General features: G+C 45.5%; 3 protein-coding genes and 1 long non-coding RNA gene across 4 annotated transcripts in view; 1 reads left to right on the top strand and 3 right to left on the bottom strand.

Moving 5' to 3' along the window:
• Positions 1-2,872, bottom strand: part of LOC123157998 (uncharacterized) — a 7,495-nt gene extending 4,623 nt beyond the window's left edge. Inside the window, exons 1-2 of the mRNA XM_044576152.1 lie at positions 2,558-2,872; positions 2,046-2,183 (exon numbers count right to left, since the gene is read on the bottom strand). Coding sequence (XP_044432087.1) covers positions 2,046-2,183; positions 2,558-2,872 — 453 coding nt within the window. The remainder of the gene's footprint in view (positions 1-2,045; positions 2,184-2,557) is intronic.
• A 7,144-nt stretch (positions 2,873-10,016) lies between these two features.
• Positions 10,017-10,543, bottom strand: LOC123160503 (uncharacterized). The gene is made up of 4 exons (XR_006480241.1): positions 10,513-10,543; positions 10,372-10,422; positions 10,225-10,302; positions 10,017-10,142 (listed from the first exon to the last, which is right to left on the bottom strand). It is a non-coding gene; the product is annotated as an uncharacterized lncRNA (long non-coding RNA).
• Positions 10,544-21,941: 11,398 nt separating this feature from the next.
• Positions 21,942-22,970, top strand: LOC123157997 (ELMO domain-containing protein C-like). The gene is made up of 5 exons (XM_044576151.1): positions 21,942-22,076; positions 22,360-22,480; positions 22,547-22,609; positions 22,702-22,796; positions 22,872-22,970. Exons 1-5 carry the CDS (start codon positions 21,942-21,944, stop codon positions 22,968-22,970), a joined length of 513 nt encoding a protein of 170 aa, XP_044432086.1.
• Positions 22,971-23,899: 929 nt separating this feature from the next.
• The window catches only part of LOC123157996 (uncharacterized), a 7,043-nt gene continuing 3,002 nt past the window's right edge, over positions 23,900-27,940 (bottom strand). The window contains exons 3-11 of the mRNA XM_044576150.1: positions 25,361-25,468; positions 25,233-25,274; positions 25,055-25,150; positions 24,859-24,969; positions 24,585-24,698; positions 24,440-24,472; positions 24,299-24,349; positions 24,152-24,229; positions 23,900-24,069 (exon numbers count right to left, since the gene is read on the bottom strand). Of these exons, the coding sequence (XP_044432085.1) occupies positions 24,064-24,069; positions 24,152-24,229; positions 24,299-24,349; positions 24,440-24,472; positions 24,585-24,698; positions 24,859-24,969; positions 25,055-25,150; positions 25,233-25,274; positions 25,361-25,468 (639 nt within the window). The 3' untranslated portion in view covers positions 23,900-24,063. The remainder of the gene's footprint in view (positions 24,070-24,151; positions 24,230-24,298; positions 24,350-24,439; positions 24,473-24,584; positions 24,699-24,858; positions 24,970-25,054; positions 25,151-25,232; positions 25,275-25,360; positions 25,469-27,940) is intronic.

The raw sequence follows: 27,940 nt of genomic DNA, 5'->3' as shown, positions 1-27,940 counted from the left end.
GTAGTTTGTCACTTAACGATATACAATATGCTGAGTACAACATTCATTAGTCATGACATCATGATTTACAATGGCAACCAACAACTTAACCGTGTACATATTCAGTATGCTGAGTACAATGATCATTACATCACAATATACAATGGCAACTTAACCATATTCGGGTTCTATGATCATTAAATCATGATTTTCAATGCCACACAAATATGTGACTAAACCACCATAAACGTGCAGAGTTAATCAGCTAGTACTTAGCTTAGTAACTATCAATCTGGAAAAGAAAAATCATGAACAGCTAGGAAATGATATTGCCAAGAACCAAAGATTTTATGGGTCCATCGCGAAAAAAAAGATTTTTATGGGTAACTCATGTAAAACTTTATTCACAAAAAAAACTCATGTGAAACTTAAGCCTTTCGTCTCTGAAGCTACAATCAACAGGAAACACAATAGTACCCACATGTAAGGGCATCTCCAGCCGTTGGCCCCCCAGGAGGGGCAAAAAACCGCCCCCTGGGGGCGCACCGGCGCTAAACCGCGCACTGGGGGCGTGATGCCCCCCAGTCGCGGCGCCCACGGTTCGAGCAAAAAAGGCAAACACGGCGCAAAACGACTCAAATTTAACGCAAACACGGCGAGTTCGTTCAAACTTAAACATATTTTACAAAAAAAACTACAGCGGGCTACCCCCGCCGTCTCCCTCGCCGCCCGCCTCGCCGCCCGCCCACGCGGTTCTACATGCCGAGGAGGCTGTAGAACCGCGTGTAGTCGCCGCCGCCGTCGTCGTCGTCGTCGTTGTCGCCGTCGTCGGCGTCGCCGCCGCCCCCGCCTAAACCTCCGCCGTCCCTGCTGCACCCCTCCCCCGGTTGGCGCGGCGGGTTGGAAGGTCCGGGGCGTCGTCGTCGTCGCTGTCGAGGATCACGACGCCGTGCTCGTCCTCGCGCCCACGCTTGCGGGCGGCGATCTCCTCCAGGGCTCGGCACTGCCGGACCGTCTTGCCGCGGAGGTAGTTGTCCCGCGCCCACTGCATGGCGTCCTCGTCGGAGAAGCCGCGCCGGGCTATCTCCTCGTACTCCGCGGGGAGGCCGGGCTCCGGCTTGGGCTCGACGAGGACGAAACAGCCGGTGGGTGGCGACGCGTTGGCGCCGATACGGACGCCGGAGCTGCGGGTGCGCGCGGCGACCGGCGTGTCCTGGGGCTCCGGCTTGACGGGGCGGAGGCAGGGCGAGCCGCCGGACGAGGAGGAGGACCCCCCAGTCTCCATGCGCCTCGGGGTCCAGGAGCTTCCCGGCGGCGTGAGAAGGAAGGGGGAGCGGGGTAGTCGAGGCGCGGCGTGTTGCCGCCCTCGATGTACTCGAGGACGGCCTCCAACATGCGCCCTGGCACGCCACACCACCGACGCCGGCCGGCGGAGTTGAGCCTGCCGGAGGGCACGACGCCGTTGGTGGCCTCGAGCTGTTGGGCGTGACGGCGGCGGAAGTACGGTTCCCAGAGCGGGCTGTCGGGGACGTACCGTGGCCCCTCCCTCGCCGCGGGAAACGAGGCGATGAGGACGACGAAGGGCCGAGAAGAAAGCCGTGTCGCTGACACGTCGGACCCGCGGTTTCTTCGCGCCAAAAAAGTTCGCCCGGCGCCCCCGAGCGCCCCCCCAGCGCACTGGGTTCGGGCTGGGTCCGCCGGCGCTGTTTTCGGCCCAAGCCGGCGAAAATCGGGCTCCTGGGGGCGCGACTGGGCCGTTTTTTCGGCGCCGACGCGAAAAAACGCCTCGGGAGGCCTTCTTGGGGGCGCGGCTGGAGATGTCCTAATTACCTGTGGCTGAAGATTCTAGATTGTATTTCTTAAACTAGCTGAATTTTTCAAAGTAAAAAAAAGTATTTCTAGTACCTTGGAGCTTTAAGAAAGATAGGACATAAATCACATGTTGAGCATAACCCTCGTAAACAGTAAATAAAGAACATGGACATGCCATTGTAACCTGTGTTCTGTTTTTTATGCATTAACACTAAACTAGCCACACATTATGAGTCTAAATCGGACACACTTACATCTCCATTGGTAAGGACAAGGCTCTGGTAGTCATCCAAGTCAGCGAGCAAACAGTAACCACGGTCAAAGTACCAATCCACAGAATCAGCTTTCTTGTAGTAATCAAACAGGTCCTCCAAATTGTCTGAGGAGTACTCCTTTCTCAAAAAAATGAAACTCCATGGGCACTAGCACCCACGGTTTATTGATATAGAAGAAGCATCCCTCATGAGAATTCCAGAAATTCGTCCCCGACGTGGATCGAACTCTGGTCGTTGGGTTTACAATCATGCGCCCCCAACCACTGGGCTATGCCCTTTCTCAAAGCCACATCATTCTGATCATCTATGCAAACTCCTTGTGCCAACTACACACAACATAGAGATTAAATTCCGTGCAAACAAGAGGATTGCAAATTACTAGAAATTGACATAGAACATGAATAGTTATCAAAGAACACAATGTCGACTAGTAATAATAGTAACATACACAATAAAATATCGCCACGGGTAGGGTATGGATGAGAAGGAACCTTGGAAGCTTTGATGCGGTAGAGGGTGAGGCGCTCGTAGAGCTCGCGTTGATGTTCCTCGTCCAGCCTGCGCCCTGTGACGATCATAGGAGCACGCCTGGTGGCTAAAACCTTAAGGCATCCGCCGAACTCCTCCTCGCTGATGATATCATTTTCCTGGTCCGCCAGCTCATCTGGTGAATCCGCGATCTCGTTGGGACATTCTGCGTTGTCCTGGCCAATCGTCTCACCATAAGCATCAGAGGATGATGTCAGAGATGGGGCCTCGTACTTGTGCCTCTTCTGTCCCGTCCATGCCGGGTTCTCATCCAGCATCTCCGCCGGCGATTGAGTTCGGGCCGCACGCCGAAACCCTAATTTATGTCCTGGACGCTCAATCGTGCGCGTGCACTATCTGACGAAACGGAGCGGCCGTGACTCGACCGCTCGATGCGCGCGGACCGTGCGTCCATGAGCGCCAGGTGCCACCTGGTCTGGTCGGCCGAGACGCGGGCCTGCTCACGCGACGCACACCTGGTCCGGCGCAGTTGTTTTTCGTGGCAGCGGCAGCGGGGCGCGCTCGTTTTGGGTGTTACGTCGCGGGGCGAGATGACTGTGCAGCGCATAGCGGTGGTGCGGGTTTGGAGGGTTCGTGGGTTAATACTTTCGAAGTTTTGTCCATGGCATAAGATGGATTGGATATTGACAACGGGCCGAGGGTTTGTTGATATGGAGAGGTAGGGTTAGCATTATGAAATGCCCAATGAAATGGGGGATTTATATATGTGTGTGTGTGTGTGTGTGTGTTCAGTCAAAATAGTTGTAGAGAGAGATACAGGCGGCAGTGGAGGAGAGGTATTTTTTCGCCACTTTATGTTCCGTATACCTGTTTTTTTTCAATCATTTCTTACCTTTTTGTGTGTCCATTCTATTTGTGTCGTTTCATGAAGAGGAATGTACCATGTTCTACTCGGCGGAACTCAAAAAGGGCTGCTGAACGGGAGCTACGATCTGTCGATGTTGATGATGGGGAGAGGAAGATGAGGTAAGCACCAAGACAACAGTACGTGCTGCAACTTTTTCTTTGTGCACACATATAGAACTGACTTTTTTGATCTTTCTTTTTGCGCTGTGTACGTATGAACAAGGGGTGATCAACTCTGTATCATAAAGCCCCGGAAGTGGAAAATTCTTGGGCAGGTGGCAGACTCTGTCGGAGCCTCGGAGGTGGATCATCCTCCATAGCAGTTGCCGAGGTAACATTTTTGGTATTCTATAGGCATTTGTTCTGTATCCATGGATCTGGTTATGAGTTGTGATCTCCATCGGACACATTGTTGGCTCCCGAGCTCATATGCTCTTGCCTATGGACAGTAAAATCGACAAAATAGCAAAAAAATCTGATTTTTTTTTTGGAGTGCAAGATGCTCTTGTGCGTGCAAAATTGGTGCAGTTTCGGCATTCGAAGAGCTCATTGCAAAAAAGGCGAATTCCAGGTGTTTGAGAAGCATTTGAAAAAAGCGAGGAGCCGATTTTGTCTTTTTTTGTCACGAGCTCCTCGAATGTCCAAACAAGCTGAAAATTTGTACGTACATCACACACTTGAGTATCTTGCACGCAAAAAAAAATCAGTTTGTTTGAAACTTTTGCTACTCTTTTTGTTTTTACTGTTCACCGGGTGCACATGAGCTCGGATTCAGCATTGCATATTTGCATCTCCATCATCTTTTTTTACATATGCATATAAACCTGGTAGGAGTTGGCATTCTCATCAATTATGGTTGCACATAGACATTCTAGGAGTTGGCAGTGCTTATCATGGGAAAAATCGGGAACTTGAAAACTTTTGTTGAAAGGTTTGGCACCCCTATGGTGCAGGGTGCACATGTACCTCATAGTAGTTGGCACCTCCTAGTATTTTTTTAGAGTTGAATATGTACATACACATAGCAAGAGTTGCATATAAACGTGGTAGTAGTTGACATCCTCATCATTCTACGGTTGCACATGAACATGATATGAGTTTGTAGTATTTATTGTTGAAGGTAAGCAAAACTGCACATTCTTTTGAACAACTTCAGAGTTTTTTATTCTTTTCATTATTCTTCAATGATTCTTTTGACAAAATGTTACTGAGGGATCCAACTAATTGTGTTTTTCGTGCAACCATTGTCCTTTCAAACTTTTCAGCAACAAAATTGTCTGTCCCATCAATCATACTCCTCAAGTAGAATAGAAGTTCCACTCTTTCAATCTAGAAACAAAGAGAACAAGATAATTGTATATTGGTTTTCATAACATTTAAGCTGAACAACTAGTTCAACAATGGAATACATACCATGCATGCATCCTATGTTGTTACCCCATCTCTTGTTTTTTGCAAGAGAAAATCATAAAATTTATCCACTTATCATAGTATGCAATTTTAAGCGTTTTATTGTGTCTCCTTGATACTATTTGTACTTGATTATCAATATAGAGCATGTGCATACATAGTTTGTGCTATTACAGAACCATGCGACATTTCTTATAGTAATTGACATTCACATTATAGCATACTTGTAGAAAGAAGTGACATTCATATAAGTATATGACCGGACTATTTGACTAATTCTGTTGTTGTGCCTTGATAATAGCATCAAGTCGATAATTCATTGCATAACCACACCAATTTTATTCTCCTATACAATTAGTCCTATAAAGGGCTCCCCAATAATCAACTATGGTGTAGTCATGTTTTAAATGAAGGTGTTACCATAGAGCCATAATAAATATAATGCGTGTCGCCTTAAAGCATGCCTTTTTAGCTTCACTATTTTTGGAAAGGGAGGCTTGCCCTCGGCCCCTGCATCTAAGCGATGCATGTTGCCACCTTATTAAAAGTCTCGAAAAGAGCACAAGGTCTTAAATTCATTACAGCTCGCAAGCGGAGAAAAATAAAAAAACAAAGATAAAACTCAATACCACAACCGGTATGTATAATAGGACAAGATCCCTAGACTCCTATCCGATTATGATACCGCCATCCAAACCGGTTGAATATACCCCGTGCTACCATCTCCCACTGGTTTCACTCAGTAACCAAAGGCTCCCTGGAATCCATAGGAGTGAGTAAGGACCACGCACGGATCCAAGCCGTAGCTCTCAAGATTACCTGCAAAAAGTTTAAGATGTGTTGTCTGTTAAAAATCATGTCATTCCTGCAGTTCCATATAGCCTAAATAAGCGTGCATATTCCAATCCGAATACGAGATGAAGTAATATGATCTACTCCAACTAACCACGTCCCAAATAACGATCAAGTGTTAACTGGAGGAATAATGTTAAAGGCTATATGGACCATTCGCCAAAGTAATTTTGCGAGAGGACAACCTAAAAATAGGTGTTGTATTGTTTCATCCTGATCACAAAAACAACATCATGCACTGCCTACCCAATGTCGCTTTAGTAAATTATCTTTGGTGAGGATCACTTGCTTGTGTACAAACCACATAAAAAATTTAATACGCAAGGGAACCTTAACTTTCCAGATATGTACCGATCTCGGGATTGGGTCAAAGTTAATTAGATCCACATACATTGATTTGACCGTAAACACACCGTTTCTAGCTAGCTTCCAGTGAAACGAATCAGGTTGGTCGAATAGTTGAACCTCCATCAACCTCCGTACCAAGTACATCCAGGATCCATCGCTCGCCAACTAACGATCGCCTAAACTAGATATTTAAGGGTACCGATTGTAATACTGTGCCCACATAATCCTCCTTACGTTATACAATATTATATAGGGCCAGTTCTTTTGGGAAATTCTCCCAGAATTAACCCCCTCCCCAGCTTCTCCCAGAATTGCCACTTAATATTTTTTTACAATTCCTAGCTAATTAGACCTTAACTAGCTAGGAATTGTAAAAAAAATATTAAGTGGCAATTCTGGGAGAAGCTGGGGAGGGGGTCAATTCTGGGAGAATTGCCCAAAAGAACTGGCCCATAGGGTGGGATACTGCATGGCTAGAGGCGTCTCCCCTAACCACATATCTTCCCAAAATCTAGTTGTCGTTCCATTACCAACGAAGAATTTGTCCCTATGGAAGAACAAATCTTTCGTTCTCATAAGCCCTTTCCAGAAAGGCGAATCCTTAGGTCGTCACTTGGGTAAGAGTTTTATAGTGCAAGTATTTTTTGCATAATATATATGCCCACATACCCTCTGTCTCAACTGATAGTCTATACAACCATTTACTCATGAGGCATTTTTTTTTAATTACCAGGTTCTCAATACTGAGAACTCCCTGGTCTTTAGGCCGGCAGATGACATCCCATCTGTCCAGTCGATATTTCTTTTTAGGCTCATCTGACTGCCAAAAAAACCGGGACCGAAAAAAGTCTAATCTCTTCTATACCCCTTTGGGTACTTCGAAGAAAGATAACAGGCACACCGGCATACTAATTAATACTGAATTAATAAGTACTAACCGACCTCCATACGACATTAGCTTGCCCTTCCAGCAGCTAAGCTTTTTCTCAATTCGATCTTTGATGCATTTGCATTCTTTATTCGAAAGTTTGCGATGATGAATCGGTATGCCCGAGTAACTAAATGGCATAGAACCTAATTCAGATCCAAACAATTGTCTATATGCATCTTGTTCCTCTTTAGCCCTACCAAAGCAAAACAATTTGCTCTCGCGAAAATTATTTTTTAGTCCCGACAATTGTTCAAAAAGACATAGCACTAGTTTCATATTCCGGGCCTTTGCAATGTCGTGTTCCATGAAAAGGATAGTGTCATCGGCATACTGCAGGATGGATACTCCCCCATCAACTAGATGTGGGACAAGTCCACCAACTTGGTCGTTCTCCTTGGCCCTACCAATTAGAATGGTTAACATATCGGCAACTATATTAAACAGGAGAGGAGACATCGAATCCCCTTGTCTCAAGCCCTTATGAGTCTGAAAATAATGGTCGATATCATTGTTAACCTTTTATTCCGACACTACCTTTTTGGACAAGAGAACCCACCTGGTTCTGCCATGTCTCATTAAAACCCTTTATACACATTACCTGCAGAAGGAAAGGCCACTTAACTTTATCATAAGCCTTCTCGAAATCCACTTTGAATATAACCCCGTCTAGTTTCTTCGAATGGATTTCATGTAGAGTTTCATGTAGGACAACGACCCCTTCTAGGATATGTCTTCCCGGCATGAAAGCCATCTGACTCGGTTGCACCACCGAATGGGCGATCCGTGTCAGTCTATTAGTACCCACTTACGTGAATATTTTGAAACTCACATTGAGAAGATAAATCATCCTGAACTGCTCCATGCGAACCGCTTTTTATTTCTTTGGCAAGAAGAGACGGCAAGGGCGCAGATCCACCGCTCCGATCAGATCCCTTCCATTACCTTCCCTCCTTTGGGAGAGGGAGAGAAGGTGAGGGGGAGGAGGAGGCCGCCGGCGGTGTTGCCATGGCCGGACAGGGCTCCTCCCGCCTGCCCGCGACGGGAGGTGGCGGGGGCGGCGGCGGCGGCGGCGGCGGAGAAGGGATGGAGCGGTGGCGAACGAGGGCAGACGTGAGAGTGGTTCTCGCTCGAGGGCAGGAGCTGTCGCTCGTAAGTTCGGGCGATAGGTTTAGGTTTTTTGTCGCTGGTTCATAGGTCTTTTTTCGTTGGTTAACTATCGTAGGTCTTTTTTCGTTGGTACGTGCATGGTGCGGGTTGGGGTCTCAGCATGAGGTTTTTTCGGTTTGTGGTGGCTAAGTCAGAGGTGGGAAGAGGTACCAAATAAAACCATGGAAGGTGGGACTAAAAAAAACCTGGAAGCGAGACTACTAACTGCTCCATTAGGAGTAGAGATGATGAATATTGACCACCCTCCACTGATTTATCTGCGCAGGCGTCATTTCAGAGGTTACTACAGAAACAAAGTGGCAATCGCGCCACTTGGGAGTACCCGTTTGCAGTTGCCGGTGTAAATATCACATTCATGATCATGCAGATGCTGGATCTCCAGTCCAGTAAGCTCGTACCGAAACATGCAAATTATTCAGTTTGTAAACTGTAATTTTACTAATTTATGGCAGTGAAATCAATTGCAGCTAAACCGAGAACGTTCGTCAAAGCTGTTTTTGTCCAAATGCTTTCAGGTAGGACCAGTGCAATATACATATACCTTTTGTACCGTTCGTTTGTTCAAATAATTTTCAACAAATTCTCATTGCTTCCTGTTTTGTCCCAGAGGATGAATGGGCATTTGATCTGCTCTACTGTGTTGCTTTCCTTGTGATGGACAAGCAGTGGGTAGAGAAGAACGCTTCTTACATGGACTTCAATGTACGTCTCATCCTTTCTACCCGCAAATCTTCAGATTGCATGTTTGATCGATCTTATGACTGATGTAATTACCAGGAGATACTGAAGTCAACTCGAGCGCAGCTGGAGAAGGAGCTTCCGCTGGAGGATGTGCTGAGGATTGAAGATATGCCATCATACAGACTGCTTTGCTAGCGGTCATATCAGTTGGAAACGATGACTGAGCTCATGATGCGTGTGCATAGACCCCTTTCTTTCCTTGGTCAGAGGATATAAAGAGACACGTTTTGTAAGTGACTAATGTCGTTTTAGGCAATGCATAATCCGTAAGCATCTTTTCTGAAAAGAAACACATACTATCACGAAAGTACCATGCTGAGCTCGAGCTCAAATGAAGATACAGTAAAAAAAGAGGTCAGCCCGGTGCATATAACTCCCGTTTGCACAGGGTCCGGGGAAGGGTCCGATCACTTTGGGTCTATTGTACACAGTCTTTCCATGCATTTTTGCAAGAGGCTGTTTTCAGGATTCAAATCCATGGCCTCATGGTCACAAGGCAACAGCTTTACTGCTGCACCAAGGCTCCCCTTCAGCTTCGATAAACAGTAAAACCAAAAAAAATCTGTAATTATTTGTGGTAGACTTTGAAAAATGTTCTAAGTGCTTGCAAAGTTTCATCATGAGATCACATTCGTGAAAGGCGTGGTAAAAAACAAAATCGGTGCTCCAAAATGCTTTTGATAGTAGCATTTTCGGAGCATCGATTTTTCTTTTGTCAAGCCTTCCATGAATGTGATCTCATGATGAAAATTTGCAAGCACTTACAAGTTTTGTCAAAGTTTTCCGCACAAAAAATCAGAATTTTTTGATTTTAGTGCTCATCCAAGCTCATTTGAGCTCGAGCTCAGATACTCCGCGTCATACTGTCATCTCTTTACTGCATACCCTTCGACACCATAGTGTCGAAAATTTAAACAAGATAAACATCATACTATCATCTTTTTACTGCATACCCTATGGCACCATAGTGTCAAAAACTTAAACAAGGTAAATGATGATGCGTTCCATAACTATTATAGACCTAATACAGTAATCATAGAAAAGTTTGCAAACATTTTTGTAACCATGATAGCATATTAATTTACCACAGCAACAACCGCACCAGTCTAACATCAATATATGCAATACAACGGATACATCATTAATTTGCAAGTGAGCGAGCAACGGACAAGATTTCACAAGGAACAGTTGTCTACATCTGTCAGTGTCTTGGGTTCCGAGACATGTCAATTCTGCAAAATGATATGCAAATCTTTTATACCAACAGACAATTACTAGACATTTAGATAGTGTATAAAACACACATATGCATACTTGTGGACCCAAGCCAATGTGTTTAGCAATCTCCATCTTCCTCATAATATATTGGTGCCACATCTTGGGTTTATGAAGCTGAAAATGAACTGAAAATGAGTTACAATCTTCAAGAATAAGTAAGAATTGCCCAATGCATCTGCATACCTTATTCCAAACCGCCGATGTAATCAACCGCCAAGCTACATCCTCTGTAGCCTGAAAAAACATCAGTGTTTGTGTCATTGATGTGATTAAGAAATGTTGCATTACCACTGCAAATACATGGCCACTATACATCAAACTTACATCATCAGGGATGTCTTCCACGCAGGTATCAAACTAAACAAGAAATAAAGCAGATGCAAGGTATTATCAGAGAAATGCACGGTCAATAATCAGAAATCAGAGGATCAAGGCATAAATTGCATAAATGCTGGATACAATAACTTACATTTGATTCCAAATCAGAAAGAGTACTATGATCCAGTGCGAATTGCATTCTCTTTCTATATAGAGGGAATATATTCCTTCGACAGACATCTACCAAACCAGCTCTAAAATCGATCTGAGCCATGTTCAAGAAAGGAAACATACATCACCAAGCATATACAGCAGGCACAAACACAAACAGACACTATTATTGTTTATTCCTAAATATGACCAAGGTTTGGTTCCATGAGTACATAACAAATGGCGATTCCATGGCATATGTTTACAATGCTAACCTTCTTATCAGTGGCACCCATTTTCTTAGTAGCAAACTTCCAAATCTCAAAAAAGAGACGATCAATGTCTTCACGTTGCCAATAATCAAACATCAGATTCCACACATTCTCCTGAACCAAAGGAATGTTACGCTCTCAAATACAGCAAAGAGCGGTGTGATCACAGCAATCAAAAAATATTGATGAGAAACTGTACCTCATAGGCCATTAAAGTTAACTTATAGCTCATGCGTGGAAAGCCTGCCGCAATCTTCGCTGCTTGGCAGAATCCTCTATCATCCATCTCCTTCTACTAAAGAGCAAATAAGTTATCATGGTATTATACCTACTATGTTTGTACCTTTACTCCGCTGTTTTCTTCAGGGAAAACTTACCTTGGAAGATGCTCGTTCATATTCCATATAACGTTTAAGCCACTGTCCCAAAGGATAAAGGTTATAAGCATCCCCAAAAAAGCATGAGATTAGCATATTGTAACATAGCTTCGCCTGCTGATACAGACCTTGATTTTCTTTGATATTTCTTCAAAGAGCTTTACATACTCTTCATCAATTTCATAGCTAGTAAAAAATGAGCGGTATGTTTCCCAATCACAGAACCTTCTACCATCCTGCAACCCAAAGGAAAAAAGGAATAGATGAAATACACAACTACACTGGAAATTCAGAGAATGGTTTTGATGCTGTTTAAGGTACGGTGAAATGTCCATCTGTCACATAGGTGGTAAAATAAGTTACCAGAATCGCAATGGTTCTGAAAATTTAAGGAATAAGACATAAACTTGGACATCAGGGAAGATGGCGAGTGTTTAAAGTATTACTACTACATCTAGCCAAAATGTCTTGGTTTATACTTTCACATTCATAGTCTCCAGGATTCAAATTCGTCATTAGTTTCTACACAAATGCATTTTCAGAAATACCAAAGTTTAATGTAATGAAAGCAAATACCATCGTGACACTTTTATATGATCAAAGCAAATGCATAGAAAGGTAATGCAAATTATATTTTACAGAATATGACCACCATCCAAGAATTTGCAACTTGGACAAAAAAAACATTAGATTGAATAGGACTTGAACACCTCCAAGAATCTAGAATTTTCAACCAGATATTTCTTGGATTCAAATCCACCGATTTTTTATTGAAGTGTTAGCTTGACATCTTGTCAGGGCTGACACAATGGAACGACACAAATATACTAAAATGATATGTTGCACCATCAGTAAAATTTTGAGTTTCTACCATAAAGAAGATTACTGTATGAAGTTAGTTGAACATGAAAGTTTGGCTCAATCGCACTCAGATAAATATTTCAATAACACCTCCAAAGAAGGCAGGTTCGGCTCCATGAAAACCGTTATGGTTCTCAGTCGCAACACCATGTCATACGTTTTTCTATAATTTCAGTCGTAACTCGTAACACAAGGGAAACACTAGAACAATTGTTAAATCACACTTACTCAAAATGAAATGCGACAACTGGGACGCCCATGCATATTCCATCCATATAGTCAGAGGACAATCTTTTGTTTCTCATTAGATTGTGCATGCTTTTTCTCAAGTGAATCTGTGTCATGTGGTTTGATTTTGATTTCATGTTTTTGGAAGTCATTATAGTTCATGAAATGGCATGTGGGATTACTGTTGGATGAGATCTTTTGCCTAGTAGCCACATACCAGCTGCGCTCAATATACGGGATTACTGTTGGATGGGATCTTTTGCTTTGATGAATATAGACCTAGTGAAAAGGACTCTAAGCCTTCACACAAACAAGCAAAGTAAAAGCAAGACGAGGAAGTGGAGCTATCGTAGAAGCAGTAGCTTAGATTATAAAAAATGATAAAACCAGATGCCTATTTGCAAAAGTTATGCCTATGATCTAAGTAATTTGGTCCAAAATATCTTAACTCAACACATTGACCAATGTTGACTGTAAGAGAAATATCCTAGTTACAAAAAATTAATCTGCATTAAACATGCTGATCACAATGGTCATTGCATCATGATTTACAATGGTAACCAACAACTTAACGATATACCGAAAAAGGCTTGCGCCCCGCTATATTAATATAGCAACCACCCGATACAGCCAGAAGTTCGACGCTGGGGCAAACAACACAATCAAGCCCAAAAGAAAAACAAGAGAAAAGCAAGAGAAAGAAATGCCGGCAGCACCGGATGAACGAAAGCTGAAGCATCCCGCAACCGCTGCGCCCACCGGAAAACATCCACCACGCTCCAATGCCATCGAGTCGCCGCGAACCAAGCAACACCTTCAAGAAGGACTGCGACGACGACGACGCTGCTGCCCGGACGAATCCTAGGATCTCTCCCGGTACACGGAGGGAAGCGGGCGAGAGGTACTCCCGACGCCCTTCAAGAAGGTTGGTGGCGCCCGCAGGCGTCACCGCGTCGGTACCGGGCGGACCCGAGAGGGATTTCGCCCTACCCCTCATACCCACAACCCAGGACCAACCGGCGGCTCCACCACGCCAACCGCCCACCAACCTGCGCCACCACAGTCACGAGGACACCACCGTCGTCTCTCCACCGCAGACGCTGCGAGGCCGACCAAACCAAACGAGACCACCGCCGATAGGGACCAGGAGCACCACAGCCACGTGGGAGGGGACAACCTCCACTGGCACAAGCCGTAGCAGACCGGACGCAGGCGCGGGAGCACGCCGGACACCCTGCCCAGCCGGGCCCAGATCGGGCCCATTAAGCTCCTGCTGCCGCGCTGCAGCCGATCCCAATGACCGCATCCCGCCAGCCCAGCCGGAGGAGACCCGCCGGAGGCCAGCCCAACCCGCCCTGACCCAAATCTGGGCCTGCAGGGCTCCGCCGGCCAACCCCCGCCGCCAGCCGCCAAAGGGCCGCGCCGCCGCCGAATCTGGGCCCGATCTACACCGGAGCACCGCCCGCCGAGGCGCACCATCGTCGGAAACCGCCGCCCGAGCCGGGGAACCGCGAGGGGGAGAGGAAGAGGGCCGCCGCCACCGGCCTCGCCACGGCGCCGCGCGGGCAACGCCCGGCCACGCCAGCCGGCGGCAGCGGCGGGAGGAGGGGTGGGAGGTGGGGGCTGGGCGGCGAGGGGAGGGAGGGCCGCCCCGGTCGCCCCGCTCGGGGGGGGGGGGGCTAGGGGGGTCATGTGTTTTGGTAGTTTGTCACTTAACGATATACAATATGCTGAGTACAACATTCATTAGTCATGACATCATGATTTACAATGGCAACCAACAACTTAACCGTGTACATATTCAGTATGCTGAGTACAATGATCATTACATCACAATATACAATGGCAACTTAACCATATTCGGGTTCTATGATCATTAAATCATGATTTTAAATGCCACACAAATATGTGACTAAACCACCATAAACGTGCAGAGTTAATCAGCTAGTACTTAGCTTAGTAACTATCAATCTGGAAAAGAAAAATCATGAACAGCTAGGAAATGATATTGCCAAGAACCAAAGATTTTATGGGTCCATCGCGAAAAAAAAGATTTTTATGGGTAACTCATGTAAAACTTTATTCACAAAAAAAAACTCATGTGAAACTTAAGCCTTTCGTCTCTGAAGCTACAATCAACAGGAAACACAATAGTACCCACATGTAAGGGCATCTCCAGCCGTTGGCCCCCCAGGAGGGGCAAAAAACCGCCCCCTGGGGGCGCACCGGCGCTAAACCGCGCACTGGGGGCGTGATGCCCCCCAGTCGCGGCGCCCACGGTTCGAGCAAAAAAGGCAAACACGGCGCAAAACGACTCAAATTTAACGCAAACACGGCGAGTTCGTTCAAACTTAAACATATTTTACAAAAAAAAACTACAGCGGGCTACCCCCGCCGTCTCCCTCGCCGCCCGCCTCGCCGCCCGCCCACGCGATTCTACATGCCGAGGAGGCTGTAGAACCGCGTGTAGTCGCCGCCGCCGTCGTCGTCGTCGTCGTTGTCACCGTCGTCGGCGTCGCCGCCGCCCCCGCCTAAACCTCCGCCGTCCCTGCTGCACCCCTCCCCCGGTTGGCGCGGCGGGTTGGAAGGTCCGGGGGCGTCGTCATCGTCGCTGTCGAGGATCACGACGCCGTGCTCGTCCTCGCGCCCACGCTTGCGGGCGGCGATCTCCTCCAGGGCTCGGCACTGCCGGACCGTCTCGCCGCGGAGGTAGTTGTCCCGCGCCCACTGCATGGCGTCCTCGTCGGAGAAGCCGCGCCGGGCTATCTCCTCGTACTCCGCGGGGAGGCCGGGCTCCGGCTTGGGCTCGACGAGGACGAAACAGCCGGTGGGTGGCGACGCGTTGGCGCCGATACGGACGCCGGAGCTGCGGGTGCGCGCGGCGACCGGCGTGTCCTGGGGCTCCGGCTTGACGGGGCGGAGGCAGGGCGAGCCGCCGGACGAGGAGGAGGACCCCCCGGTCTCCATGCGCCTCGGGGTCCAGGAGCTTCCCGGCGGCGTGAGAAGGAAGGGGGAGCGGGGTAGTCGAGGCGCGGCGTGTTGCCGCCCTCGATGTACTCGAGGACGGCCTCCAACATGCGCCCTGGCACGCCACACCACCGACGCCGGCCGGCGGAGTTGAGCCTGCCGGAGGGCACGACGCCGTTGGTGGCCTCGAGCTGTTGGGCGTGACGGCGGCGGAAGTACGGTTCCCAGAGCGGGCTGTCGGGGACGTACCGTGGCCCCTCCCTCGCTGCGGGAAACGAGGCGATGAGGACGACGAAGGGCCGAGAAGAAAGCCGTGTCGCTGACACGTCGGACCCGCGGTTTCTTCGCGCCCAAAAAGTTCGCCCGGCGCCCCCGAGCGCCCCCAGCGCGCTGGGTTCGGGCTGGGTCCGCCGGCGCTGTTTTCGGCCCAAGCCGGCGAAAATCGGGCTCCTGGGGGCACGACTGGGCCGTTTTTTCGGCGCCGACGCGAAAAAACGCTTGGGGAGGCCTTCTTGGGGGCGCGGCTGGAGATGTCCTAATTACCTGTGGCTGAAGATTCTAGATTGTATTTCTTAAACTAGCTGAATTTTTCAAAGTAAAAAAAAGTATTTCTAGTACCATGGAGCTTTAAGAAAGATAGGACATAAATCACATGTTGAGCATAACCCTCGTAAACAGTAAATAAAGAACATGGACATGCCACTGTAACCTGTGTTCTGTTTTTTATGCATTAACACTAAACTAGCCACACATTATGAGTCTAAATCGGACACACTTACATCTCCATTGGTAAGGACAAGGCTCTGGTAGTCATCCAAGTCAGCGAGCAAACAGTAGCCACGGTCAAAGTACCAATCCACAGAATCAGCTTTCTTGTAGTAATCAAACAGGTCCTCCAAATTGTCTGAGGAGTACTCCTTTCTCAAAGCCACATCATTCTGATCATCTATGCAAACTCCTTGTGCCAACTACACACAACATAGAGATTAAATTCCGTGCAAACAAGAGGATTGCAAATTACTAGAAATTGACATAAAACATGAATAGTTATCAAAGAACACAATGTCGACTAGTAATAATAGTAACATACACAATAAAATATCGCCACGGGTAGGGTATGGATGAGAAGGAACCTTGGAAGCTTTGATGCGGTAGAGGGTGAGGCGCTCGTAGAGCTCGCGTTGATGTTCCTCGTCCAGCCTGCGCCCTGTGACGATCATAGGAGCACGCCTGGTGGCTAAAACCTTAAGGCATCCGCCGAACTCCTCCTCGCTGATGATATCATTTTCCTGGTCCGCCAGCTCATCTGGTGAATCCGCGATCTCGTTGGGACGTTCTGCGTTGTCCTGGCCAATCGTCTCACCATAAGCATCAGAGGATGATGTCAGAGATGGGGCCTCGTACTTGTGCCTCTTCTGTCCCGTCCATGCCGGGTTCTCATCCAGCATCTCCGCCGGCGATTGAGCTCGGGCCGCACGCCGAAACCCTAATTTATGTCCTGGACGCTCAATCGTGCGCGTGCACTATCTGACGAAACGGAGCGGCCGTGGCTCGACCGCTCGATGCGCGCGGACCGTGCGTCCATGAGCGCCAGGTGCCACCTGGTCTGGTCGGCCGAGACGCGGGCCTGCTCACGCGACGCACACCTGGTCCGGCGCAGTTGTTTTTCGTGGCAGCGGCAGCGGGGCGCGCTCGTTTTGGGTGTTACGTCGCGGGGCGAGATGACTGTGCAGCGCATAGCGGTGGTGCGGGTTTGGAGGGTTCGTGGGTTAATACTTTTGAAGTTTTGTCCATGGCATAAGATGGATTGGATATTGACAACGGGCCGAGGGTTTGTTGATATGGAGAGGTAGGGTTAGCATTATGAAATGCCCAATGAAATGGGGGATTTATATATGTGTGTGTGTGTGTGTGTGTTTTTTCAGTCAAAATAGTTGTAGAGAGAGATACTGGCGGCAGTGGAGGAGAGGTATTTTTTCGCCACTTTATGTTCCGTATACCTGTTTTTTTTCAATCATTTCTTACCTTTTTGTGTGTCCATTCTATTTGTGTCGTTTCATGAAGAGGAATGTACCATGTTCTACTCGGCGGAATTCAAAAAGGGCTGCTGAACGGGAGCTACGATCTGTCGATGTTGATGATGGGGAGAGGAAGATGAGGTAAGCACCAAGACAACAGTACGTGCTGCAACTTTTTCTTTGTGCACACATATAGAACTGACTTTTTTTATCTTTCTTTTTGCGCTGTGTGCGTATGAACAAGGGGTGATCAACTCTGTATCATAAAGCGCCGGAAGTGGAAAATTCTTGGGCAGGTGGCAGACTCTGTCGGAGCCTCGGAGGTGGATCATCCTCCATAGCAGTTGCCGAGGTAACATTTTTGGTATTCTATAGGCATTTGTTCTGTATCCATGGATCTGGTTATGAGTTGTGATCTCCATCGGACACATTGTTAGCTCCCGAGCTCATATGCTCTTGCCTATGGACAGTAAAATCGACAAAATAGCAAAAAATCTGATTTTTTTGGAGTGCAAGATGCTCCTGTGCGTGCAAAATTGGTGCAGTTTCGGCATTCGAGGAGCTCATTGCAAAAAAGGCGAATTCCAGGTGTTTGAGAAGCATTTGAAAAAAGCGAGGAGCCGATTTTGTCTTTTTTTGTCACGAGCTCCTAGAATGTCCAAACAAGCTGAAAATTTGTACGTACATCACACACTTGAGTATCTTGCACGCAAAAAAAATCAGTTTGTTTGAAACTTTTGCTACTCTTTTTGTTTTTACTGTTCACCAGGTGCACATGAGCTCGGATTCAGCATTGCATATTTGCATCTCCATCATCTTTTTTTACATATGCATATAAACCTGGTAGGAGTTGGCATTCTCATCAATGATGGTTGCACATAGACATTCTAGGAGTTGGCAGTGCTTATCATGGGAAAAAATCGGGAACTTGAAAACTTTTGTTGAAAGGTTTGGCACCCCTATGGTGGAGGGTGCACATGTACCTCATAGTAGTTGGCACCTCCTAGTATTTTTTTAGAGTTGAATATGTACATGCACATAGCAAGAGTTGCATATAAACCTGGTAGTAGTTGACATGCTCATCATTCTACGGTTGCACATGAACATGATATGAGTTTGTAGTATTTATTGTTGAAGGTAAGCAAAACTGCACATTCTTTTGAACAACTTCAGAGTTTTTTATTCTTTTCATCATTCTTCAATGATTCTTTTGACAAAATGTTACTGAGGGATCCAACTAATTGTGTTTTTCGTGCAACCATTGTCCTTTCAAACTTTTCAGCAACAAAATTGTCTGTCCCATCAATCATACTCCTCAAGTAGAATAGAAGTTTCACTCTTTCAATCTAGAAACAAAGAGAACAAGATAATTGTATATTGGTTTTCATAACATTTAAGCTGAACAACTAGTTCAACAATGGAATACATACCATGCATGCATCCTATGTTGTTACCCCATCTCTTGTTTTTTGCAAGAGAAAATCATAAGATTTATCCACTTATCATAGTATGCAATTTTAAGCGTTTTATTGTGTCTCCTTGATACTATTTGTACTTGATTATCAATATAGAGCATGTGCATACATAGTTTGTGCTATTACAGAACCATGCGACATTTCTTATAGTAATTGACATTCACATTATAGCATACTTGTAGAAAGAAGTGACATTCATATAAGTATATGACCGGACTATTTGACTAATTCTGTTGTTGTGCCTTGATAATAGCATCAAGTCGATAATTCATTGCATAACCACACCAATTTTATTCTCCTATACAATTAGTCCTATAAAGGGCTCCCCAATAATCAACTATGGTGTAGTCATGTTTTAAATGAAGGTGTTACCATAGAGCCATAATAAATATAATGCGTGTCGCCTTAAAGCATGCCTTTTTAGCTTCACTATTTTTGGAAAGGGAGGCTTGCCCTCGGCCCCTGCATCTAAGCGATGCATGTTGCCACCTTATTAAAAGTCTCGAAAAGAGCACAAGGTCTTAAATTCATTACAGCTCGCAAGCGGAGAAAAATAAAAAAACAAAGATAAAACTCAATACCACAACCGGTATGTATAATAGGACAAGATCCCTAGACTCCTATCCGATTATGATACCGCCATCCAAACCGGTTGAATATACCCCGTGCTACCATCTCCCACTGGTTTCACTCAGTAACCAAAGGCTCCCTGGAATCCATAGGAGTGAGTAAGGACCACGCACGGATCCAAGCCGTAGCTCTGAAGATTACCTGCAAAAAGTTTAAGATGTGTTGTCTGTTAAAAATCATGTCATTCCTGCAGTTCCATATAGCCTAAATAAGCGTGCATATTCCAATCCGAATACGAGATGAAGTAATATGATCTACTCCAACTAACCACGTCCCAAATAAAGATCAAGTGTTAACTGGAGGAATAATGTTAAAGGCTATATGGACCATTCGCCAAAGTAATTTTGCGAGAGGGCAACCTAAAAATAGGTGTTGTATTGTTTCATCCTGATCACAAAAACAACATCATGCACTGCCTACCCAATGTCGCTTTAGTAAATTATCTTTGGTGAGGATCACTTGCTTGTGTACAAACCACATAAAAAATTTAATACGCAAGGGAACCTTAACTTTCGAGATATGTACCGATCTCGGGATTGGGTCAAAGTTAATTAGATCCACATACATTGATTTGACCGTAAACACACCGTTTCTAGCTAGCTTCCAGTGAAACGAATCAGGTTGGTCGAATAGTTGAACCTCCATCAACCTCCGTACCAAGTACATCCAGGATCCATCGCTCGCCAACTAACGATCGCCTAAACTAGATATTTAAGGGTACCGATTGTAATACTGTGCCCACATAATCCTCCTTACGTTATACAATATTATATAGGGTCAGTTCTTTTGGGCAATTCTCCCAGAATTAACCCCCTCCCCAGCTTCTCCCAGAATTGCCACTTAATATTTTTTTACAATTCCTAGCTAATTAGACCTTAACTAGCTAGGAATTGTAAAAAAAATATTAAGTGGCAATTCTGGGAGAAGCTGGGGAGGGGGTCAATTCTGGGAGAATTGCCCAAAAGAACTGGCCCATAGGGTGGGATACTGCATGGCTAGAGGCGTCTCCCCTACCACATATCTTCCCAAAATCTAGTTGTCGTTCCATTACCAACGAAGAATTTGTCCCTATGGAAGAACAAATCTTTCGTTCTCATAAGCCCTTTCCAGAAAGGCGAATCCTTAGGTCGTCACTTGGGTAAGAGTTTTATAGTGCAAGTATTTTTTGCATAATATATATGCCCACATACCCTCTGTCTCAACTGATAGTCTATACAACCATTTACTCATGAGGCATTTAATTTTAATTACCAGGTTCTCAATACTGAGACCTCCCTGGTCTTTAGGCCGGCAGATGACATCCCATCTGTCCAGTCGATATTTCTTTTTAGCCTCATCTGACTGCCAAAAAAACCGGGACCGAAAAAAGTCTAATCTCTTCTGTACCCCTTTTGGTACTTCGAAGAAAGATAACAGGCACACCGGCATACTAATTAATACTGAATTAATAAGTACTAACCGACCTCCATACGACATTAGCTTGCCCTTCCAGCAGCTAAGCTTTTTCTCAATTCGATCTTTGATGCATTTGCATTCTTTATTCGAAAGTTTGCGATGATGAATCGGTATGCCCGAGTAACTAAATGGCATAGAACCTAATTCAGATCCAAACAATTGTCTATATGCATCTTGTTCCTCTTTAGCCCTACCAAAGCAAAACAATTTGCTCTCGCGAAAATTATTTTTTAGTCCCGACAATTGTTCAAAAAGACATAGCACTAGTTTCATATTCCGGGCCTTTGCAATGTCGTGTTCCATGAAAAGGATAGTGTCATCGGCATACTGCAGGATGGATACTCCCCCATCAACTAGATGTGGGACAAGTCCACCAACTTGGTCGTTCTCCTTGGCCCTACCAATTAGAATGGTTAACATATCGGCAACTATATTAAACAGGAGAGGAGACATCGAATCCCCTTGTCTCAAGCCCTTATGAGTCTGAAAATAATGGTCGATATCATTGTTAACCTTTTATTCCGACACTACCTTTTTGGACAAGAGAACCCACCTGGTTCTGCCATGTCTCATTAAAACCCTTTATACACATTGCCTGCAGAAGGAAAGGCCACTTAACTTTATCATAAGCCTTCTCGAAATCCACTTTGAATATAACCCCGTCTAGTTTCTTCGAATGGATTTCATGTAGAGTTTCATGTAGGACAACGACCCCTTCTAGGATATGTCTTCCCGGCATGAAAGCCATCTGACTCGGTTGCACCACCGAATGGGCGATCCGTGTCAGTCTATTAGTACCCACTTACGTGAATATTTTGAAACTCACATTGAGAAGATAAATCATCCTGAACTGCTCCATGCGAACCGCTTTTTATTTCTTTGGCAAGAAGAGACGGCAAGGGCGCAGATCCACCGCTCCGATCAGATCCCTTCCATTACCTTCCCTCCTTTGGGAGAGGGAGAGAAGGTGAGGGGGAGGAGGAGGCCGCCGGCGGTGTTGCCATGGCCGGACAGGGCTCCTCCCGCCTGCCCGCGACGGGAGGTGGCGGGGGCGGCGGCGGCGGAGAAGGGATGGAGCGGCGGCGAACGAGGGCAGACGTGAGAGTGGTTCTCGCTCGAGGGCAGGAGCTGTCGCTCGTAAGTTCGGGCGATAGGTTTACGTTTTTTGTCGCTGGTTCATAGGTCTTTTTTCGTTGGTTAACTATCGTAGGTCTTTTTTCGTTGGTACATGCATGGTGCGGGTTGGGGTCTCAGCATGAGGTTTTTTCGGTTTGTGGTGGCTAAGTCAGAGGTGGGAAGAGGTACCAAATAAAACCATGGAAGGTGGGACTAAAAAAAACCTGGAAGCGAGACTACCAACTGCTCTATTAGGAGTAGAGATGATGAATATTGACCACCCTCCACTGATTTATCTGCGCAGGCGTCATTTCAGAGGTTACTACAGAAACAAAGTGGCAATCGCGCCACTTGGGAGTACCCGTTTGCAGTTGCCGGTGTAAATATCACATTCATGATCATGCAGATGCTGGATCTCCAGTCCAGTAAGCTCGTACCGAAACATGCAAATTATTCAGTTTGTAAACTGTAATTTTACTAATTTATGGCAGTGAAATCAATTGCAGCTAAACCGAGAACGTTCGTCAAAGCTGTTTTTGTCCAAATGCTTTCAGGTAGGACCAGTGCAATATACATATACCTTTTGTACCGTTCGTTTGTTCAAATAATTTTCAACAAATTCTCATTGCTTCCTGTTTTGTCCCAGAGGATGAATGGGCATTTGATCTGCTCTACTGTGTTGCTTTCCTTGTGATGGACAAGCAGTGGGTAGAGAAGAACGCTTCTTACATGGACTTCAATGTACGTCTCATCCTTTCTACCCGCAAATCTTCAGATTGCATGTTTGATCGATCTTATGACTGATGTAATTACCAGGAGATACTGAAGTCAACTCGAGCGCAGCTGGAGAAGGATCTTCTGCTGGAGGATGTGCTGAGGATTGAAGATATGCCATCATACAGACTGCTTTGCTAGCGGTCATATCAGTTGGAAACGATGACTGAGCTCATGATGCGTGTGCATAGACCCCTTTCTTTCCTTGGTCAGAGGATATAAAGAGACACGTTTTGTAAGTGACTAATGTCGTTTTAGGCAATGCATAATCCGTAAGCATCTTTTCTGAAAAGAAACACATACTATCACGAAAGTACCATGCTGAGCTCGAGCTCAAATGAAGATACAGTAAAAAAAAGGTCAGCCCGGTGCATATAACTCCCGTTTGCACAGGGTCCGGGGAAGGGTCCGATCACTTTGGGTCTATTGTACACAGTCTTTCCATGCATTTTTGCAAGAGGCTGTTTTCAGGATTCAAATCCATGGCCTCATGGTCACAAGGCAACAGCTTTACTGCTGCACCAAGGCTCCCCTTCAGCTTCGATAAACAGTAAAACCAAAAAAAAAAATCTGTAATTATTTGTGGTAGACTTTGAAAAATGTTCTAAGTGCTTGCAAAGTTTCATCATGAGATCACATTCATGAAAGGCGTGGTAAAAAACAAAATCAGTGCTCCAAAATGCTTTTGATAGTAGCATTTTCGGAGCATCGATTTTTCTTTTGTCAAGCCTTCCATGAATGTGATCTCATGATGAAAATTTGCAAGCACTTACAAGTTTTGTCAAAGTTTTCCGCACAAAAAATCAGAATTTTTTGATTTTAGTGCTCATCCAAGCTCATTTGAGCTCGAGCTCAGATACTCCGCGTCATACTGTCATCTCTTTACTGCATACCCTTCGACACCATAGTGTCGAAAATTTAAACAAGATAAACATCATACTATCATCTTTTTATTGCATACCCTATGGCACCATAGTGTCAAAAACTTAAACAAGGTAAATGATGATGCGTTCCATAACTATTATAGACCTAATACAGTAATCATAGAAAAGTTTGCAAACATTTTTGTAACCATGATAGCATATTAATTTACCACAGCAACAACAGCACCAGTCTAACATCAATATATGCAATACAACGGATACATCATTAATTTGCAAGTGAGCGAGCAACGGACAAGATTTCACAAGGAACAGTTGTCTACATCTGTCAGTGTCTTGGGTTCCGAGACATGTCAATTCTGCAAAATGATATGCAAATCTTTTATACCAACAGACAATTACTGGACATTTAGATAGTGTATAAAACACACATATGCATACTTGTGGACCCAAGCCAATGTGTTTAGCAATCTCCATCTTCCTCATAATATATTGGTGCCACATCTTGGGTTTATGAAGCTGAAAATGAACTGAAAATGAGTTACAATCTTCAAGAATAAGTAAGAATTGCCCAATGTATCTGCATACCTTATTCCAAACCGCCGATGTAATCAACCGCCAAGCTACATCCTCTGTAGCCTGAAAAAACATCAGTGTTTGTGGCATTGATGTGATTAAGAAATGTTGCATTACCACTGCAAATACATGGCCACTATACATCAAACTTACATCATCAGGGATGTCTTCCACGCAGGTATCAAACTAAACAAGAAATAAAGCAGATGCAAGGTATTATCAGAGAAATGCATGGTCAATAATCAGAAATCAGAGGATCAAGGCATAAATTGCATAAAAGCTGGATACAATAACTTACATTTGATTCCAAATCAGAAAGAGTACTATGATCCAGTGCGAATTGCATTCTCTTTCTATATCGAGGGAATATATTCCTTCGACAGACATCTACCAAACCAGCTCTAAAATCGATCTGAGCCATGTTCAAGAAAGGAAACATACATCACCAAGCATATACAGCAGGCACAAACACAAACAAACACTATTATTGTTTATTCCTAAATATGACCAAGGTTTGGTTCCATGAGTACATAACAAATGGCGATTCCATGGCATATGTTTACAATGCTAACCTTCTTATCAGTGGCACCCATTTTCTTAGTAGCAAACTTCCAAATCTCAAAAAAGAGACGATCAATGTCTTCACGTTGCCAATAATCAAACATCAGATTCCACACATTCTCCTGAACCAAAGGAATGTTACGCTCTCAAATAAAGCAAAGAGCGGTGTGATCACAGCAATCAAAAAATATTGATGAGAAACTGTACCTCATAGGCCATTAAAGTTAACTTATAGCTCATGCGTGGAAAGCCTGCCGCAATCTTCGCTGCTTGGCAGAATCCTCTATCATCCATCTCCTTCCACTAAAGAGCAAAGAAGTTATCATGGTATTATACCTACTATGTTTGTACCTTTACTCCGCTGTTTTCTTCAGGGAATACTTACCTTGGAAGATGCTCGTTCATATTCCATATAACGTTTAAGCCACTGTCCCAAAGGATAAAGGTTATAAGCATCCCCAAAAAAGCATGAGATTAGCATATTGTAACATAGCTTCGCCTGCTGATACAGACCTTGATTTTCTTTGATATTTCTTCAAAGAGCTTTACATACTCTTCATCAATTTCATAGCTAGTAAAAAATGAGCGGTATGTTTCCCAATCACAGAACCTTCTACCATCCTGCAACCCAAAGGAAAAAAGGAATAGATGAAATACACAACTACACTGGAAATTCAGAGAATGGTTTTGATGCTGTTTAAGGTACGGTGAAATGTCCATCTGTCACATAGGTGGTAAAATAAGTTACCAGAATCGCAATGGTTCTGAAAATTTAAGGAATAAGACATAAACTTGGACATCAGGGAAGATGGCGAGTGTTTAAAGTATTACTACTACATCTAGCCAAAATGTCTTGGTTTATACTTTCACATTCATAGTCTCCAGGATTCAAATTCGTCATTAGTTTCTACACAAATGCATTTTCAGAAATACCAAAGTTTAATGTAATGAAAGCAAATACCATCGTGACACTTTTATATGATCAAAGCAAATGCATAGAAAGGTAATGCAAATTATATTTTACAGAATATGACCACCATCCAAGAATTTGCAACTTGGACAGAAAAAAACATTAGATTGAATAGGACTTGAACACCTCCAAGAATCTAGAATTTTCAACCAGATATTTCTTGGATTCAAATCCACCGATTTTTTATTGAAGTGTTAGCTTGACATCTTGTCAGGGCTGACACAATGGAACGGCACAAATATACTAAAATGATATGTTGCACCATCAGTAAAATTTTGAGTTTCTACCATAAAGAAGATTACTGTATGAAGTTAGTTGAACATGAAGGTTTGGCTCAATCGCACTCAGATAAATATTTCAATAACACCTCCAAAGAAGGCAGGTTCGGCTCCATGAAAACCGTTATGGTTCTCAGTCGCAACACCATGTCATACGTTTTTCTATAATTTCAGTCGTAACTCGTAACACAAGGGAAACACTAGAACAATTGTTAAATCACACTTACTCAAAATGAAATGCGACAACTGGGACGCCCATGCATATTCCATCCATATAGTCAGAGGACAATCTTTTGTTTCTCATTAGATTGTGCATGCTTCTCAAGTGAATCTGTGTCATGTGGTTCGATTTTGATTTCATGTTTTTGGAAGTCATTATAGTTCATGAAATGGCATGTGGGATTACTGTTGGATGAGATCTTTTGCCTAGTAGCCACATACCAGCTGCGCTCAATATACGGGATTACTGTTGGATGAGATCTTTTGCTTTGATGAATATAGACCTAGTGAAAAGGACTCTAAGCCTTCACACAAACAAGCAAAGTAAAAGCAAGACGAGGAAGTGGAGCTATCGTAGAAGCAGTAGCTTAGATTATAAAAAATGATAAAACCAGACGCCTATTTGCAAAAGTTATGCCTATGATCTAAGTAATTTGGTCCAAAATATCTTAACTCAACACATTGACCAATGTTGACTTTAAGAGAAATATCCTAGTTACAAAAAATTAATCTGCATTAAACATGCTGATCACAATGGTCATTGCATCATGATTTACAATGGTAACCAACAACTTAACGATATACCGAAAAAGGCTTGCGCCCCGCTATATTAATATAGCAACCACCCGATACAGCCAGAAGTTCGATGCTGGGGCAAACAACACAATCAAGCCCAAAAGAAAAACAAGAGAAAAGCAAGAGAAAGAAATGCCGGCAGCACCGGATGAACGAAAGCTGAAGCATCCCGCAACCGCTGCGCCCACCGGAAAACATCCACCACGCTCCAATGCCATCGAGTCGCCGCGAACCAAGCAACACCTTCAAGAAGGACTGCGACGACGACGACGCTGCTGCCCGGACGAATCCTAGGATCTCTCCCGGTACACGGAGGGAAGCGGGCGAGAGGTACTCCCGACGCCCTTCAAGAAGGTTGATGGCGCCCGCAGGCGTCACCGCGTCGGTACCGGGCGGACCCGAGAGGGATTTCGCCCTACCCCTCATACCCACAACCCAGGACCAACCGGCGGCTCCACCACGCCAACCGCCCACCAACCTGCGCCACCACAGTCACGAGGACACCACCGTCGTCTCTCCACCGCAGACGCTGCGAGGCCGACCGAACCAAACGAGACCACCGCCGATAGGGATCAGGAGCACCACAGCCACGTGGGAGGGGACAACCTCCACTGGCACAAGCCGTAGCAGACCGGACGCAGGCGCGGGAGCACGCCGGACACCCTGCCCAGCCGGGCCCAGATCGGCCCATTAAGCTCCTGCTGCCGCGCTGCAGCCGATCCCAATGACCGCATCCCGCCAGCCCAGCCGGAGGAGACCCGCCGGAGGCCAGCCCAACCTGCCCTGACCCAAATCTGGGCCTGCAGGGCTCCGCCGGCCAACCCCCGCCGCCAGCTGCCAAAGGGCCGCACCGCCGCCGAATCTGGGCCCGATCTACACCGGAGCACCGCCCGCCGAGGCGCACCATCGTCGGAAACCGCCGCCCGAGCCGGGGAACCGCGAGGGGGAGAGGAAGAGGGCCGCCGCCACCGGCCTCGCCACGGCGCTGCGCGGGCAACGCCCGGCCACGCCAGCCGGCGGCAGCGGCGGGAGGAGGGGTGGGAGGTGGGG

The sequence above is a fragment of the Triticum aestivum genome, chromosome 7B, assembly GCF_018294505.1.
Source record: "Triticum aestivum cultivar Chinese Spring chromosome 7B, IWGSC CS RefSeq v2.1, whole genome shotgun sequence".
In the NCBI taxonomy this organism is placed as follows: Eukaryota; Viridiplantae; Streptophyta; class Magnoliopsida; order Poales; family Poaceae; genus Triticum; species Triticum aestivum.
Note: the sequence above shows the minus strand (reverse complement) of the source record. Positions and strands in the feature narration are given on the sequence as shown.

What these genes read in the sequence shown, in the direction of transcription:
- LOC123157997 (XM_044576151.1), top strand. Translation starts at nt 21,942, where the DNA reads ATGGCCGGACAGGGCTCCTCCCGCCTGCCCGCGACGGGAGGTGGCGGG. An exon ending in GAGGGCAGGAGCTGTCGCTC is followed by an intron (nt 22,077 to 22,359) that starts GTAAGTTCGGGC and finishes TTATCTGCGCAG; the next exon opens with GCGTCATTTCAGAGGTTACT. An exon ending in GATGCTGGATCTCCAGTCCA is followed by an intron (nt 22,481 to 22,546) that starts GTAAGCTCGTAC and finishes AATTTATGGCAG; the next exon opens with TGAAATCAATTGCAGCTAAA.